At 36.5% G+C, this 14,944-nt stretch overlaps 3 protein-coding genes across 3 annotated transcripts; 2 read left to right on the forward strand and 1 right to left on the reverse strand.

Annotated features, from left to right (window-relative positions):
- Nucleotides 1–200: 200 nt before the first annotated feature.
- Nucleotides 201–4,287, reverse strand: LOC107665289 (mitochondria-eating protein-like). The gene is made up of 7 exons (XM_016456119.1): nucleotides 3,866–4,287; nucleotides 2,499–2,604; nucleotides 2,231–2,346; nucleotides 1,923–2,041; nucleotides 632–727; nucleotides 399–527; nucleotides 201–315 (listed from the first exon to the last, which is right to left on the reverse strand). Exons 1-7 carry the CDS (start codon nucleotides 3,950–3,952, stop codon nucleotides 201–203), a joined length of 768 nt encoding a protein of 255 aa, XP_016311605.1. The 5' UTR covers nucleotides 3,953–4,287.
- A 1,277-nt stretch (nucleotides 4,288–5,564) lies between these two features.
- Nucleotides 5,565–10,307, forward strand: LOC107665396 (beta-sarcoglycan-like). Its single transcript, XM_016456270.1, has 6 exons — nucleotides 5,565–5,825; nucleotides 7,059–7,268; nucleotides 7,630–7,815; nucleotides 7,916–8,107; nucleotides 8,334–8,465; nucleotides 8,782–10,307. The coding sequence occupies exons 1-6, from the start codon at nucleotides 5,811–5,813 to the stop codon at nucleotides 8,986–8,988; spliced, it is 942 nt and encodes a 313-aa protein (XP_016311756.1). The 5' UTR covers nucleotides 5,565–5,810; the 3' UTR covers nucleotides 8,989–10,307.
- A 339-nt stretch (nucleotides 10,308–10,646) lies between these two features.
- Nucleotides 10,647–14,536, forward strand: LOC107665290 (leucine-rich repeat-containing protein 66-like; the record flags this gene model as incomplete). Its single annotated transcript, XM_016456120.1, has 4 exons — nucleotides 10,647–10,813; nucleotides 11,309–11,737; nucleotides 13,884–14,053; nucleotides 14,324–14,536. Coding segments are annotated over exons 1-4 (978 nt in total), but the record flags the coding sequence as incomplete, so codon positions are not given.
- Between the last annotated feature and the right edge of the window lie 408 nt (nucleotides 14,537–14,944).

The following is a 14,944-nucleotide window of genomic DNA, read 5'->3' on the forward strand; positions in this document are numbered from 1 at the left end:
CATAAGTGACTTTTTGCAAAAAATAAAATAGTAAAGTATCCAAACTGTTGACCTATATATATATATATTTTTTTTTTTTACATTGCCCCTATTTTACATTTGAGCCCCTGCCCCTGATGAACTCTCTGCACATCCCTGTAACACAATTAAGGTTTAACTAGCCAATCATATCAAGAGCAGTCCACTCAAGTGCAGTCAAGTCAAGTCAAGTGCAGTCCACTTAGAAAATGATAGTGTGGAGCTTTTTCTCTTGTAAATAGCGCTTTGGAGCGACTCCGGCGGGGAAGAGGACTAGGTGAACGGCTCCTGACCGATCTGGAAATGAGTAAAGAGAGTAAGTTAGGCTTACGTAAGTCTCATTTGCACTGAGCAACGAAGTGTTTTCATGTCAAACGTACCTCTCCTGCAGAACAGTTTTTTCAGAGGTGAGAAACTCATCTCTTAGGATTCTGACCTGCTTCTCATAGTCATCAAGTACATCCAGCTTTCTCTTATATAGATCAACCTGATCTTGAGCAATTCGCAACCTTACACAAATACACACAAAATAATTTATATTAAATTCTCATACATTTTACTTTCTAGTACACAAATGGTTTAATTCACAAAGAGTTCACGATCTCTGACTCACTCTGCCTTTAGATGTAGTATTTCATCTTCTGTGGCCAACAGGGTGGTTGCAGATTTATTCTTTGTGGAGTCCAGTTCTATCTGGGTGTCAGCAAGCCTGGAATCAAATAAACAATACAGCTGACTCTGATTTATTTTTATGGAGTATAAAATGTAACACTGATTCTTACTGATTACGATGTATTGTGTATTAGGATAAGGGTGCAGTTTGTCAGGGGGTTAGGGTTCTGTTTATATGAACCCTAAACTTTGCAATCCAATTCACACTTTTGTTTGCACGAGCATTGATGTATTCTGAACAAAACTTGAGTGCATGTGCAGTGCCTCAGTCACTGTATTCAGAACTAGAGAAAGCCACAGCTATACTGTAAAAAAAAAAAAAAAATCCGTAAAATTTACAGTAAAAAAACTGGCAGCTGTGGTAGCAACAGTTTAGGTTTTACAGATTTAATTTACATTTAAATACCATATTTTATTAACTGATATAATATTAATATAACCCTAATGAACACAACTGATAAGAAAAAACTAAGAAGAAACATCAAATGTGAAATGTAGCGCGGGGAATTCTGGGAATGTCAATTTACATTTTTTTCACTGTAAATTATACATTATTTTTCTCATGAAATGTCCAGTGCAGTTTTTCACCCTATATAGTAGAGGAACATACCGTTAACCAATTAATAGTTTTTACTATAGCATTTGTAGTCTTTTACCATTCAAATGACAATCATTTTTTTCACTGGAGATGAGTATAACTGTTGTTTTAACCTTGATGACATAGCTAAAGAAATCTGAAAAAATATGTCAGAAGAGCTTTTTTATTTGCAAATATATTGGTAAATATTCAGTCTCCTCAAAATTGACCAGTTTGTAAGACATAATAAAATATGCACGTTAGAAAGATGTAAAATGCATGTGAACAGAGATCAAAGCGCTCTAAACATATGCATCATGGCACTGCACGTGTGCAGGGTATTTTTGAATCTGAAATTTCATTCGAATCGAGCTCAATCAGATTGTTTGAGGTGTTTACATGAAGGCTTTCAGTCCATTACTAATGGACTATTTGGGTGCATGTAAACGTAGCTAGTAATGACATTTTCATTCAAATATCCCCCCATCCCTCTCTGATTTTTAACAAATCACACCCTGATTAGGATGTTGGTAATAAATGAACAGAAGTTTTTAAAGAAATTTGTACAGAATATAATTTTTTGTGATCTATCCCTAAACTGACACTCCTAAGACCAATGATCTTATTTAGACTTGTTACTAGAATTGATACTGACTCCTGTTTAACTGTGTCCAACTCCATACGTGTAGAACACAGCTGGTCTTCTATTTTCTGCATGTCACTCTCATGAGCTGAGGATAGTTCCCGAATCTTCCGACCTTTCTCCATAGATTCCTGATCAGCACACACAAAAGTATACAAGTGCCAACACAGAGATACACACACATACATGCAGGTATATGGCTACTCAAAATAGTTATTTCACTCCTGACAACCATTATACACAAAGCACACACTGGTGGTTGCTAACATGTGGAACAAATGGTAAGGACAGCAGCAGAGGATTCTGGATATCCAACTGACCTGAATGAGGCTAAGGCTGGTATCCGTGGAGACAGACTTAGCTCCAATGGTGAAGCAAGAGCCAAGCCATGGTAAAAGGCGAGATTTCAGTGTGTCAACCCCTGAATAATGTCCCCCTGAGGAAGACAGAGGACAGAGAATCTGCTTGAACATTATTGTTAAACAGTCACCTAGAGGGAATGAACATGTGACATGCTAGAGGTGAATGAGACACTAAATACTGTATTTAAATACTGAAAGTAAAGAGAGGTGCAGATCCATTTGTTACCCTCTTGTGCTGTAAGGTTGAGTATGGTGAACAATTGACCCTGAATTTTAGAGGTGAGCTCCACCAGCTCACAGCACCTATTCAGGTTTTGGTCACAAGAGCACACCTGTGAGAAAAATGATCAAAGGATGTTATAAGATGAGATGAGGCATAGCAAGGTAGTATGTAACAGCAAAAGGTAAAGCAGTAATTGTGGGAAAGCCCCCAAACTACAACAATGGGCTGAATAGAATATCATACTTCCCGATTAGGTAGCACAAAAACAATGCCTTTTATTTTTTGGCATTGCAATAATGTTTTGCTTATAGTGAAAAATAAGTAGACTACAACTCATTCTGATATTCCAAATTCTTTCTATGCAAACTTTGTATTCATGGTTTTGAAATATATTTTTCAAGTGTGTTTTTTTTTTACAAATATCAAGAATCCAAAGTTATTAAGTTAAAATATGTGATATGTTTTAACTTTTAACCTAAATGTATTTTTTAACTTAATATTTTAAAGAAATAGTAAAAGAGAATGTCAATCTACTAGCCTACATTTCTCTCTCTTCTCTTTTTACGGAATTTCAGCCTTTTAAAGAAACACCAGCTAGACATTTTTACTCTAAACCCCACATATCCAATTACTGAAAACTGAAAACATGCTTAGCATATAAAAAACGAATTACTCTCTTCTCAAAGCATTTTATTTAACTTTAATTTCTTGATATGAATAAATTATGTTTGTGAAAGAATTAATGATAACTAAAATAAACTGCGCGCCACTGACCTATATCTGTTAGGCTAGAATTCGTGATTACTAATGATTTGAGAAGATTAGTGTCATTTTCAGCACACGAGAAGAGACTCCCTCCATTCATAAAACACAAGCGTGACGGAAGCACGCACGTTTGCTCTCAGCCTATCAGAAGTGCCCGGAAATTGAGTTGTCCTGACAACGAGCGTCCATAGAAACCAAACTCTGCCGCAAAATCAATGCAAAAAAAGCAAATATTCCATCCAACTCAGGTCTGTTAGATCGAAGCACAATGCAGGACACTCTTGTCTTGTGCATATTAATTCAGGTTGCTTTGCAATTACTCCAGTAGCCTATGTTATGACTATTTAACAACTGTTTTTGTGCATATTGAGTTGTGCAAACTCCAGCCACAAAACAGATGCATCTAAATAGTTAAAATAGGCCTACATGTGGTGAAAACAGTCCCCAGACAAAATCTCAAATACTATCACAATCTAGAATCCGGAATTTGTGCACTTGATATAATACACATAACTGACTAAACATACTGTAAAGTCTGTAACTATAGTAAACTACTATTGTGGTTGATCACAGACTAAGTGCAGCTTCAATTATTGATGACTTACATGATAGTCTTTGTACCAAGCTTCCAGTTTGTCCTGCAAAACGCCGTACGGAGATGAGTTCACCAGTCTTCGTAAAGTGTCAGCCATCGCTGCAGATCTGCTGCTGTAATCCTGCTTCAGGACGTCCCAGTGCAGTTCATCCAGCAGCGCGGGTAACGTTACGCGCTTTGTATTTATACTGCTAGTAAAAGCCCACCATTCACACCCTTGACTTTCAGCGAAACCATGGACGCGCTTTTAGTTGTAGCAACGGTTTGCTAGACTTCTCAATTTGAGGAAATATAGCTGTATAAGCACAACGTGAACAGCCTGAACCATGCGAGCTCTTTGTTTAACACGGCCTCTTATTATGTTACTCAGTGTCTCCGTCTGAAGGTGAAGCTCGGCTCTCAGTGATGAAATCTCACGCTGTTAAGTGAGTGTCAGATGTCAAGTTTAGGAAGATCTTTATTTACATTCTCTGGAAGAACAGGTGTAATGCCTTAACTGATTTCCCGTCATTTAACTTTATATCACGTGACAAAGTTACAAGTCACTGCTCTGATCACAAATTAAATGAAAATAAACAATTCTGAGTAATGCATTGTAGTTACTGCATGACTTAAATGAGTTATCCAGCAACTGTGACCTAGTATAACAAAGTGGTAACACAAATAATGCAATAAACGTTAAATAAATGGCATAACTGCAACATAAAACACCATGTACACATAACTGATCACTTTATAAATAAATAAATAAATAAAACAAGTGTTTACGCAGGGAAATGTAACTTTTTCTATCAATAATGCTTACTTTTTACTCATTTAAAAAATATATTTTGCTGTAAAAGACTTCTCTGAAATGTATAAGGTAATTCATGTTAAACTGGTAATAGCCTCCTGAGAACCAGAAAAAAATGTTTTGTGAATTTTTATGTTGTTTTTTTTTATGTCATTACATTGGTTGGAGCATAAGAAACAAATGGAGAAAAAAATTGATTTTATCCATATTTTATTCTATATTTGTAAAGGACGCCAGGACTAAGCTGTTTTACAAAAAAATAGATGTGAAAAGGCATGTATAGGCAAAAACAATGTTTTATTTTTTCATTCACCAATCAGTTTTTAGGTTTCAGGCTATTTTTAGCCTAACTTTGTACAAAGATGATTCTCAACTATTTTATAAAACAACAGAATGATTTGATACTACTGTACTTTATGGAATATGTAAAATGTCCATAAATAGGTATTGCCATTCTATACAATGTATCTATACATTACATCTAATTTGCATATTAACGTGTTCTTGGGGCAAACCATAATGAAAAAAGAAGTGTAATAATGGGAGTAATAACTTGGGCAACATTTTCATAAGAATATCTCATATTCCATAGGAATATTGATCTATAATTTATTTCCCTATTGACTTGTTGTGTCTCCCCAAAATGCTTGATTAACATGATGTTTGTCCTGGTGTCCTCGACAGAAGACATGTATGAAAATTATGCCGTTTCATAACAAAAAGTCATATTTCGATTTGAAACCCCATATGTTACAATGTTACAAAACATTAGCCTACTTAAAACTATAGCAGGGTCTCAGAGAAATTCACTAAAATATAATGTCCTCTACAGAGTACTTTATTTGTACTTTCTTTATACGGCGAGTCTGTGCGATTCACAACCGGCTCTTTATAGAGGAGGGACAAACCATCTTACATATTAGTCCTGCTCCCTTAAAACCAAGTCGTTCCTTCTTCAACATCGGCCTGTATTTATGGAAAATTTAATTTTTCAGTATAGACATGTTTGAAGTGTATAATCCATGTGAAGGTTTGGCTGTTTGTGAGTATCGTGTGATAACGGTTTTCTCGCAGTGGTTTCTCCTCCGGCTGTGTGTGTGAAGCTGGCAGACTAACAGTGCTAACAGTGCTCTGGAGAGGGAGAGAGAGGAGGAGGCCCAACATGGCGTCCGAGCAGGTCTGTTTTCAATGTGAATTGTAAATCTTTTCTCTTTTGCATTGCTTTTCAAGCGATTTTGAGCGTTAAAACGAGCGATGTATAATAACTTTAAAATTGAAACGATGTCTATGGCGATGTATGTGAATTAATAACGATCATCTGCGCGATTTATGTTCTACCGTTAATGGAAAAATTGACTCATTATTGCAGGGTTACAGTTTGCTGTTATACTGAATAGTGATACTTTTGAGCTCTAAAATAAAACCATTCGCTCGTGTTTATTACTGAAGAAAGAGCTGCGTGTCATTTATTTTTAGCCGCATACAGACATATCTACTGCATTCCTGAAGACAGCAACACTGCTTTCTTTTTTAGCCGTCACACTGTAATAGCATTAATGTGTTTATTATTCATTAATTCTAAAAGAAGATGCATTTGGTGAAAAAAAGTGAGAAATTGTTGTGATATGCTGAGATATGTTATTTTTTGTAGACTCCTTTGTACCCTATAACTCTCTTGAATTTGAACATCGTTTGTCACTATCTAGTGCTCTATCCAAAATATACTAAATACTCCAAAAGATAAGATTATTAAGTACTGAGGATATAAAGTATTATTGGTCCCAAAAGTATTACAGCATTTAAGACCTGCTTAACACTAACACTGAGTTACGTAATTAAATATAAAATATTAAAATGTAATGAAATATCAAACTTTAATGATATTTATTTTAAGCATAATAATCACAAATAGATTTGTTAGAAATTCAATTATAAAAAATGATAAAATGTTATTATATAAAAGAAATGTGTTGTTTAAAATAAAATGTAAAAGTATTTGACATTTTGTGGTTGTCAATTATTAGTGAACATGTTAAAATGATCTACACCGTTGGTTATTATGCCGTTACACCTCTGTGAACTTGAGGATAACTGAGTTCATGTATCTACTAAAAATTAACCTTGAAAACAGTTGGTTGAAAGTAATTGGAAAAATACAAATTCAAAGTGTGGCTTAAGTACTTTTGGGCTACCATAATAATACATACTGGCATAACTGATATTTTACACCCAAACTCAGCACTGCAGCCTAGAAAATATCTTAATTGCAAATCGTTTAAGTAAAGCTGAGTAATGCTATATTTGAAGGGGTTCTTGTATGGTAAACCACTGGTGGCAGTAATGGAGTGTCTAGTAAAACAGACAATAATTGTACCATCTAATGTACCCTCTTTTTTCCTTATATCCACAGGAATTCCCAAATGTGCCGGTGAAGAAGTCCATGAGGGAGAAGGCTATTGAGCGTAGATCAGTTAATAAAGAGCACAACAGTAATTTTAAGGCTGGATATATTCCGATTGAGGAGGAGAGACTCCACAAAACAGGACTGAGGGGTCGCAAGGGCATCATTGCCATTGGCATTATCATCCTACTTTTTCTGCTTGCGCTCATCAACCTCATTGTGAGTTTATCGGTTCTTTGTTGTGTCTGTGATATTAATATGATAGGATATACTCAAAGATTAGCATCAAATAATTTTGGATGCATTAAATTGATCAAAAGTGAAAACAAAAACATAATATCACAAATGATTTATATTTAAAATAAATGTTGTTTATTGAACTTTCAATTCATCAGAAAATTCTGAAAAAAAATATATATCAGGTTTTCCACAAAAATATTAAGCAGCACAACTGTTTTCAAGATTGATAATAATAAATAAGATAAATAAAGGTAATAATTAGACATTTTCAGATCACTTGAGTTACATCTCTACTGCTCACTGAATACAGAGACAGTTATACATTATCTGTGTTTTATAGATAACGCTGGTGATATGGACAGTGATACGGATAGGTCCTGGAGGTTGTGAAAGTATGGAGTTTCACGAGAGTGGACTGCTACGCTTCAAACAGAAGGCCGATATGGGCGTGGTCCACCCACTACACAAGAGCACAGTGGGCGGCAGGAAGGACCAGGACCTTGTCATTACTGGCAACAATAACCCAGTCAGTCAGCATAGTATCTGACTTTCTTTCAACAAGTCTATGCTCTGAGTGTTGACATGAGAAAGTGTATTGATTTAGGTGTTCTCTGTGTGAGTTACAGGTGGTGTTCCAGCAGGGCAACACCAAGCTGAGCGTAAAGGAAGATAAGACGTCTATTGTCAGCGATTTAGGAATCTCCTTTACTGACCCCCGCACTCAAACGACTTTCTTCAGCACTGACTTTGACAACCATGAGTTCCACCTGCCCAAAGAGGTCAAGGTTCTCAACGTGAAGAAAGCCTCTACTGAGAGAGTAAGCAAAAGTACTCATAGTCCTGACTCATGGACTTATGAAACCTGAATAACTGAGTACAAATTGAAATAGTAGTGCCTAATCACATGGCATACATCACTTATACGTCAGAACAAATCATATGAAAAGTATTTTGGTATGAGATTTATGATCGTCTTAATCTAGGTCTTTTGATTAGTCACACACGAGTTGTGTTTGTATAGTGACTCAGTGCCATCCTTTGCAGATAACAAGCAATGCATCATCTGACCTCACTATCAAAGGAGATGGTAAGGCCATTATCCGTGGCAACGAGGGAGTTTACATCATGGGCAAAACCGTGGAGTTTAGCATGGGTGGGGACATTGAGCTAAAAGCGGTAAGTAGTTAAAAGAGTTAAAACGTTTTTCTTCATTTTTTTAGTTGCCAAAAAATAAATAAATACTATAATAAGATCATCATCCGTTAAGATATCAGTCATTACGCCAGTCTTCAGTGTCACATGATCCTTCAGAAATCATTTTTATATGCTGATTTAGTGCTAGAATGTAGTGCAAGAATAATTTCTAATTACTATCAATGCTGAAAACAGTTGCACTGCTTGCTGACCCCAAACTTTTGAATGGTAGTGTATATATAAATGTAAACATATAATTACGAGTGTATGAATGATTTTTTTTCTATTTTCTGTGCAGGAAAACAGCATTATTCTAAATGGCTCAGTGATGTTCAGTCCTTCACGTATACCAAACTCCTCTTTAGGGGGAGACCTGTACTTCAATGAGGGGCTGGAGAGGTATAAACTTTGCATGTGTGCAGACGGCACACTATTCAGAGTGCAGGTCAAATACTCCAACATGGGCTGCCAAACATCCGACAATCCTTGTGGAGCAGGACACTAATGAAAGAGAAAGGAAAACCACTGGAAAACACATACACATGCTTATTAATGCCTTCTTATGAACATTTAGTGTGAACTGCCAAAAGTTACAAAGATGGTAATATTTTTTTTTTTTCCTAAAAACTGGACAATAATTATTAGTGTATACATACCCAATACACAAAAAACACACTATCCGGCCTAACACTCCCACCCAATAGGACAGTTTCTTCTACACTCCCACTCAGCTTTATTAGAGGTCTAAGAACACACACACACACACACACACATACCTCTATGATGATGATGGCTCCCTTATAACCATAAATCCAACCCAGCACAAACAGTACCGTTTTCTTTTATGGCCGAGAGCTCCCTGTGCATTTTCATTGGCTCACCTCAGTGTTTTACAGCCTTTAAGCTGCCTACTTTCAGTCTTCACTGCATGTGCTTTATATATTGTATCGTAGCAGAGTAATTGAGTCCAGTGATTTTCTGAGCAGTATTATTACGCTCTTTTACTATCCCCTCCTGTCATTAATAACTATCATATTAGCACATAAATAGAGGGGTGTTGTTTGACTGATACAAGTGTTAAAATAGTATGTGTCATAAACCTTCTGCATTGTTCTACATGGCCAGTGGGGCTTTAGAAGACTTTTAAGAGGTGATTTAAAGTGGCCAATTTTATTAAACAGCTCAGATGTCATTAAGATTTTTTCAGGGTTGGTTTTTGTATCACAAATGTTTACTTGGTCGTGATTTGAGCCTTTTGCTTTTCATTTCATTTGTAATAGTCTTCACTGATGCAGAATCAGCACAGTCAAGTGGCTTTAAAGCCACATTTTAAATAAGCAACACTGTAAGTCTGATCCTGAAACAGTGGATGGCGATGTATCACTTCTGGAACATATTTTCAAGGCCTGTATTATATTGCCCAATCACCTTCTCATGATATCTTTTGATAAGATAAAAAAAGGAAACTTCTATGATATATAATTGAGTTACCTGTGTGATATTTTGTGCAATATAACCTTCTTGGCCTGGTTTGTCTGGGTATATGTGTGGTATTTATTGTTGTTTCTGAACACAGTATTATTGTGATGTCCAAACTAAAAATCTTCTGTTCTGAGACTGTCAGATGGGACTTTCTTTTCAACCCTATAATGGATTACTCTGTTAACCTGAAACCATCTGATCATCTATGTTTTTAGATCTCCTATGGTTTTAGGCCTTTTCAACATTGTCAGAAGGGAAGTCACAAATATTCTGAATGAAGAGGAAAATAAATGCTTTCATATTGCAGTGTTTTTGTTAATAAATGCAAATGCAGTTTTGATTGAAAAAAACTGTATTATGATTGTTGGGACTATTAGATGCATAAACATGATCAATCTCAACAATAACAGATATTAGAGTTGCTAACTATATCATCTGGCAACTGAGTTAAGATATTAATTTACTTGTCAATTATTAATTTTGGTCAATGATCAAGTGGCAATTCACTAATATATCACTGCATACGTATGTAAAAACTTAATTCTTATTTATTCAACATTAAATATGATTTATTTATTTTTATTTATTTTTTATCCTTAAAATGCTTGGAAGGGAACAAACCTGAGTAAGACATTAACTCAGGCAAGTGAGTGATTGTAGAAATATTGTTCTGTGTGTGTGTATGTGTGTGTGTGTCTGGTGCCATAATGCTATTCAGACTTTGATCTTAGGGAAGTTGGAGTTAAAGTCAAAGAATTTCTCAGTTGGTCTCAGTGTTTTGTTGGTAATTGTCCAGAACTACAGACAGAAGTGTGCCAGAGCCGAGTGGAGAACTGCTACCCTAAAAGGTTAGTTTTAAACAAATATACAATTTTTCCCTTGAGCTTAGGCAAGTAAAGGACTGATGTTTAATCATTTAGACTCTTCAACTGTATATATGTGTGTGTGCATATGATTGATTTTATTGGTTTTGTGGTGCAGCGATGGATTTCATGAGGGAAACTTTCTCCGCGTTCATTCTAACAGCAGTAAAAAAAAATTAATAATAAAAAAATGCACGTGTTTTCTATCTGTATTGTACCATACAAATGCGAGTAAGTACGGAGCCCCTCACATGGCATACAGGAAAAAAATAGGCTAAATCGTGCACAGGATTTATAAATCGAGAGAACGAATTAGTAAATTGTGCGCACGTTTTGTACATCGAGGGACGAATTAGTAAATCGTGTGCAGAATTTATTTATTTTTTCTTGCATGTCATGTGCGGGGCTCCGTAAGTATGCCATATTCTGTCATTAATTTTTCACTTCTCCAATCTGTTGTTTGTTGTTTATATCATTCAGGGCTGACAATAATGTTAGCATCCAGCTCAGTGCTTGGTGTGGCACTGTTGCTCCTCCACCTCTGGGGGACACATTCTTTCCCCACCTCTGCCTGTCCTGTCCCCTGCCTATGCCAGCACGGTCCTCTCCTGAACTGCTCTTCTTTGGGTCTGACTGAGATTCCCACACGCATCCCAGCAACTGCGGTTTCCTTGAACATATCCAATAATGCCCTGCGTTCTCTGGCTCCTCTCAGCTTTGGTCATGTACAATTTAAAGGGCTTCTGCACCTTTGTGTAGGAAGTAATGCTCTGGAGAGCCTGTCTCTGATTTTGAAGGACCGGTCAGGCACTAGGACCCTGTCAAGTGGAGAACAGGAATGCACCTCCTGGGCACCTGACCTTCAGTTGCTGTCTGCTGAAAGAAACCATCTAAAACATCTACCAAAGGGTATGTGCCGCAAGAGTATGTATGTGATACACTTTACTTTACAGCATTAGTAATTTATTCAACACTCTTACTGTAAAAAATTGTATCTCTGTCCTTCCTTTCTCCTGAAAAACATATTCAAATTAAAAAGGAAATCGGGGCAACTTTATTTCTGTCACATTTCTATAATGGTGACATTCACACCCTTATTATTAATTAATAGATAGATAGATAGATATACAGACAGACAGATAGATAGATAGACTAAAAACTTTTTTTTTTTATAGAATCTTTTTAATCTAATTTTATTATGTAAAATCTGTAAAATTCATAAAACCCACACACATTCTCCACCCTGTGGTGAATGACTGTATAATCAGTGGAACTTTGCTCTGTTGCGATTGCACATTCTTCCTGTTAAATTCCATTTAAACCAGTCACAGGATCCTCCCTCAGCATGAGGTGAAAAGAAATCACCTGTGATCTGTCACAAGGGTTGGGTGCTGGCATTCCTTCCAGAGAGTGAATTTCATTATGGCCTTGTATTTTGACCATCCTTCACATAAACGCTAACATTGAGTTCTAGTGTGTTCAAAGGTGTCTTATATTTATTTGTGTATTTATGCACTATTCTATGACATTTTGTAGTGTAGTGTGTTCACACTCAAAATTCCAAAAGGAAAAGTGCACTTCAAATACCCGGATGACGCACTTAATTAACCAAAAAACAAAAACAAAGTGTGTTGAACACTTCATGCACTCAGCTGTCATAGTTTTCCTGATAGGGGCTATTAAATGCAAATGCTATTAGATGACAAAATAATCAACATAAATAGTGTACATATTGTATAGTACATCATTTGGGACACATCTATAATGTGCCATAGCCAACCTGCTGTAATACAATTTTTAAAAAATCTTTCTTGTCAGTTTGGATTGTAATAGAAACACCATTAAAATAGACACCAAAAAGCATTTTGTTGAAATATTTAGAGAAGCTTAACTGGAGGTTTTGTAGAATGTTCATAGTAAGTTGGGGAACAGAAAGCCAATTCAAGCACTTATCATTCTCTTTTAGATTTTGAATATTGTCTCTTCAATTTCATATTCAGTGCTATTCTAATGGGATGGCTAATTCTTTAATTTAATTCTGAAATCCTGTTCCAGGATGTGATTGTCAGTGTTGATAGAAAATTTTGGCAGGGTTTCAATGTTTCTGTGTCTGCCTTGAAACTTTTTTTTTTTCTTTGAAATCCAAAGGGACTTGTTAACAAAGGTCAAGAATCAGATTTTAAATTGTGCTCTTAGCCTTAGCAGATCCCAATCCGGCCAGCCTGTAAGCACTGAATTAGATGGTGGCGCCTCAATGTTTTTCAGCTCTTTGTGATTTAGAGCACAGCCTCAATGCTTCTCTCTGATAAACCCCTGTCCAGCAGACCCCCGTTTCGGCTCAGCAGTCAACATGGTTCTTAAAATAGCCAAGAGAGTTCTCCATCTCTTCTCTGACAGACATACCAGAACCTTTGCAAGCCTTCCACTCTGAATCAACTCAATTCTAGATGTGTTCAAGAACCTTTGTGATGTACTGGTTTGCATTCATTTAAATTATTGTAAGCCATAAATATTAGCCACTAAGTTGCAAATATTATTCGTTAATAGTGAGAATACTATTACCAACAACTTGACAGTAAAGTCCTGAAGATATTCAAGCAGTGTTGCTGCAAGAACCTCCCTGATCTGAACAAGTGGTGATTCATGTGGCACTCCATAACTGCCCTACTATGCTAGGTTTTGTTACAGCCACAGATATTGGCACAAACAGGTGCTTGTGTTTTATGGGGCTAAGGCAGGCTGTAACAGGTAGAGCTGAGATTTAAATCTGGGCGCAGCCACTTGACTTGTATAGGACATCCATGAGCTATAGAGTCACTGTTCTGCCATCCAGTTTTTTCTTTGCATTATATTGCTATGGATTTTAACTATTACAACAATATTTGACTATTATAAGTCAAAACAACTGCAAAATGTCTGACTTTGCTATCTGATTATAAAAATGCAACGCCTGTCAGTGACTCAAAGAATGCATTGATATTTAACTAGAAAGTTTGTTGTTATTCATTGCATTATGTTTACCTTTTTATATTATGAATATACATTTTGCTTTCAGGGCTAGGCTGTATGAAGTCTCTGCAGTTTCTTCAGCTGTCTTATAACCAGATATCTAAGATAGGTCTTACCGACCTGGACAACTGCATTGATTTGAAAGAGCTACATCTCCAGCATAACAGCATCATAAGCATTCACCCACATGCTTTTATAGACCTTAAACAGCTGCAGGTAACATCTCATAACTATTCAGCTTATTTGAGTATCAAGTTAATACCAGTCACATAATATTGTTCTCTTATCCTAAAGGGAAATAATGTTAAGAACAATTTTACATATTTAGGACTGTGCTCCCCCTAGTGGCATATAACAATTAGGTTTTTTTTTTTTCTATTAACTGTCTTTTGACAGAATCTGTAGTTATTGCATAAACCAACTTATCTAGCCCAGCGTGCGTTAAAATGAGGAAAACATTTTGATTGACTCACTAATTCCATCCAGGTCCTTGATCTGAGCTATAACATGCTGGTCACCATTCCTGTTCCTGCCTACCAGTCCCTGCGAAAACTCAACACCTTGGTCGATGTCTCCTTCAACAGATGGAAGTGTGACTGCAACTTGCAGACCTTGAGAAGATGGATTAGTTTTGATTCTGAAATGGGTGATAGTTCCTGGCAAGTGGTATGTGCCTCTCCACCACATCATGGTGGAAAAGATCTGCTTCACCTGAAGGATTCGGAGCTTACTTGTCCAACACATAAATACAGCACATCTGGTCGCTATTATAACATGATTGTGGACGAGGGGATGCAAATATCAATTCCTTGCAGCAATGACAGTCAAGGTGCTACTTCTGCTTACTTGTCTGTATCAGAAGTTATAAAACCACAGTCTAATGGCGCTTTTCCACTGCATGGTACGGCACGGTACGGTTCACTTTTGGGGGGTTTTCCACTGGGTACAGTACCTGGTACTTTTTTTAGTACCACCTCGGTTGAGGTTCCAAGTGAACCGTACCATTACCAAAACATGACATGTAAACTCTGCTGATCACTGATTGGCCGGAGAGAATCGTCACTACCTGCGTCACTGAACTTGCGACACAAACACAACAGAACCACT

The sequence above is a fragment of the Sinocyclocheilus anshuiensis genome, unplaced genomic scaffold (assembly GCF_001515605.1).
Source record: "Sinocyclocheilus anshuiensis isolate Anshui unplaced genomic scaffold, SAMN03320099.WGS_v1.1 scaffold199, whole genome shotgun sequence".
Classification (NCBI taxonomy): domain Eukaryota; kingdom Metazoa; phylum Chordata; class Actinopteri; order Cypriniformes; family Cyprinidae; genus Sinocyclocheilus; species Sinocyclocheilus anshuiensis.

Bases quoted from the DNA above. Each gene is read 5' to 3' on its own strand.
- LOC107665289 (XM_016456119.1), bottom strand. From the start codon at position 3,952: ATGGCTGACACTTTACGAAGACTGGTGAACTCATCTCCGTACGGCGTT. The intron at 2,347-2,498 runs GTAACAAATGGA...TGTCTTCCTCAG, and splicing joins CAACCTTACAGCACAAGAGG to GGGGACATTATTCAGGGGTT. The intron at 728-1,922 runs GTCAGTATCAAT...ATTTGATTCCAG, and splicing joins TTGGACACAGTTAAACAGGA to GCTTGCTGACACCCAGATAG.
- LOC107665396 (XM_016456270.1), top strand. The intron at 7,269-7,629 runs GTGAGTTTATCG...TGTGTTTTATAG, and splicing joins TTGCGCTCATCAACCTCATT to ATAACGCTGGTGATATGGAC. The intron at 8,108-8,333 runs GTAAGCAAAAGT...CATCCTTTGCAG, and splicing joins AGAAAGCCTCTACTGAGAGA to ATAACAAGCAATGCATCATC.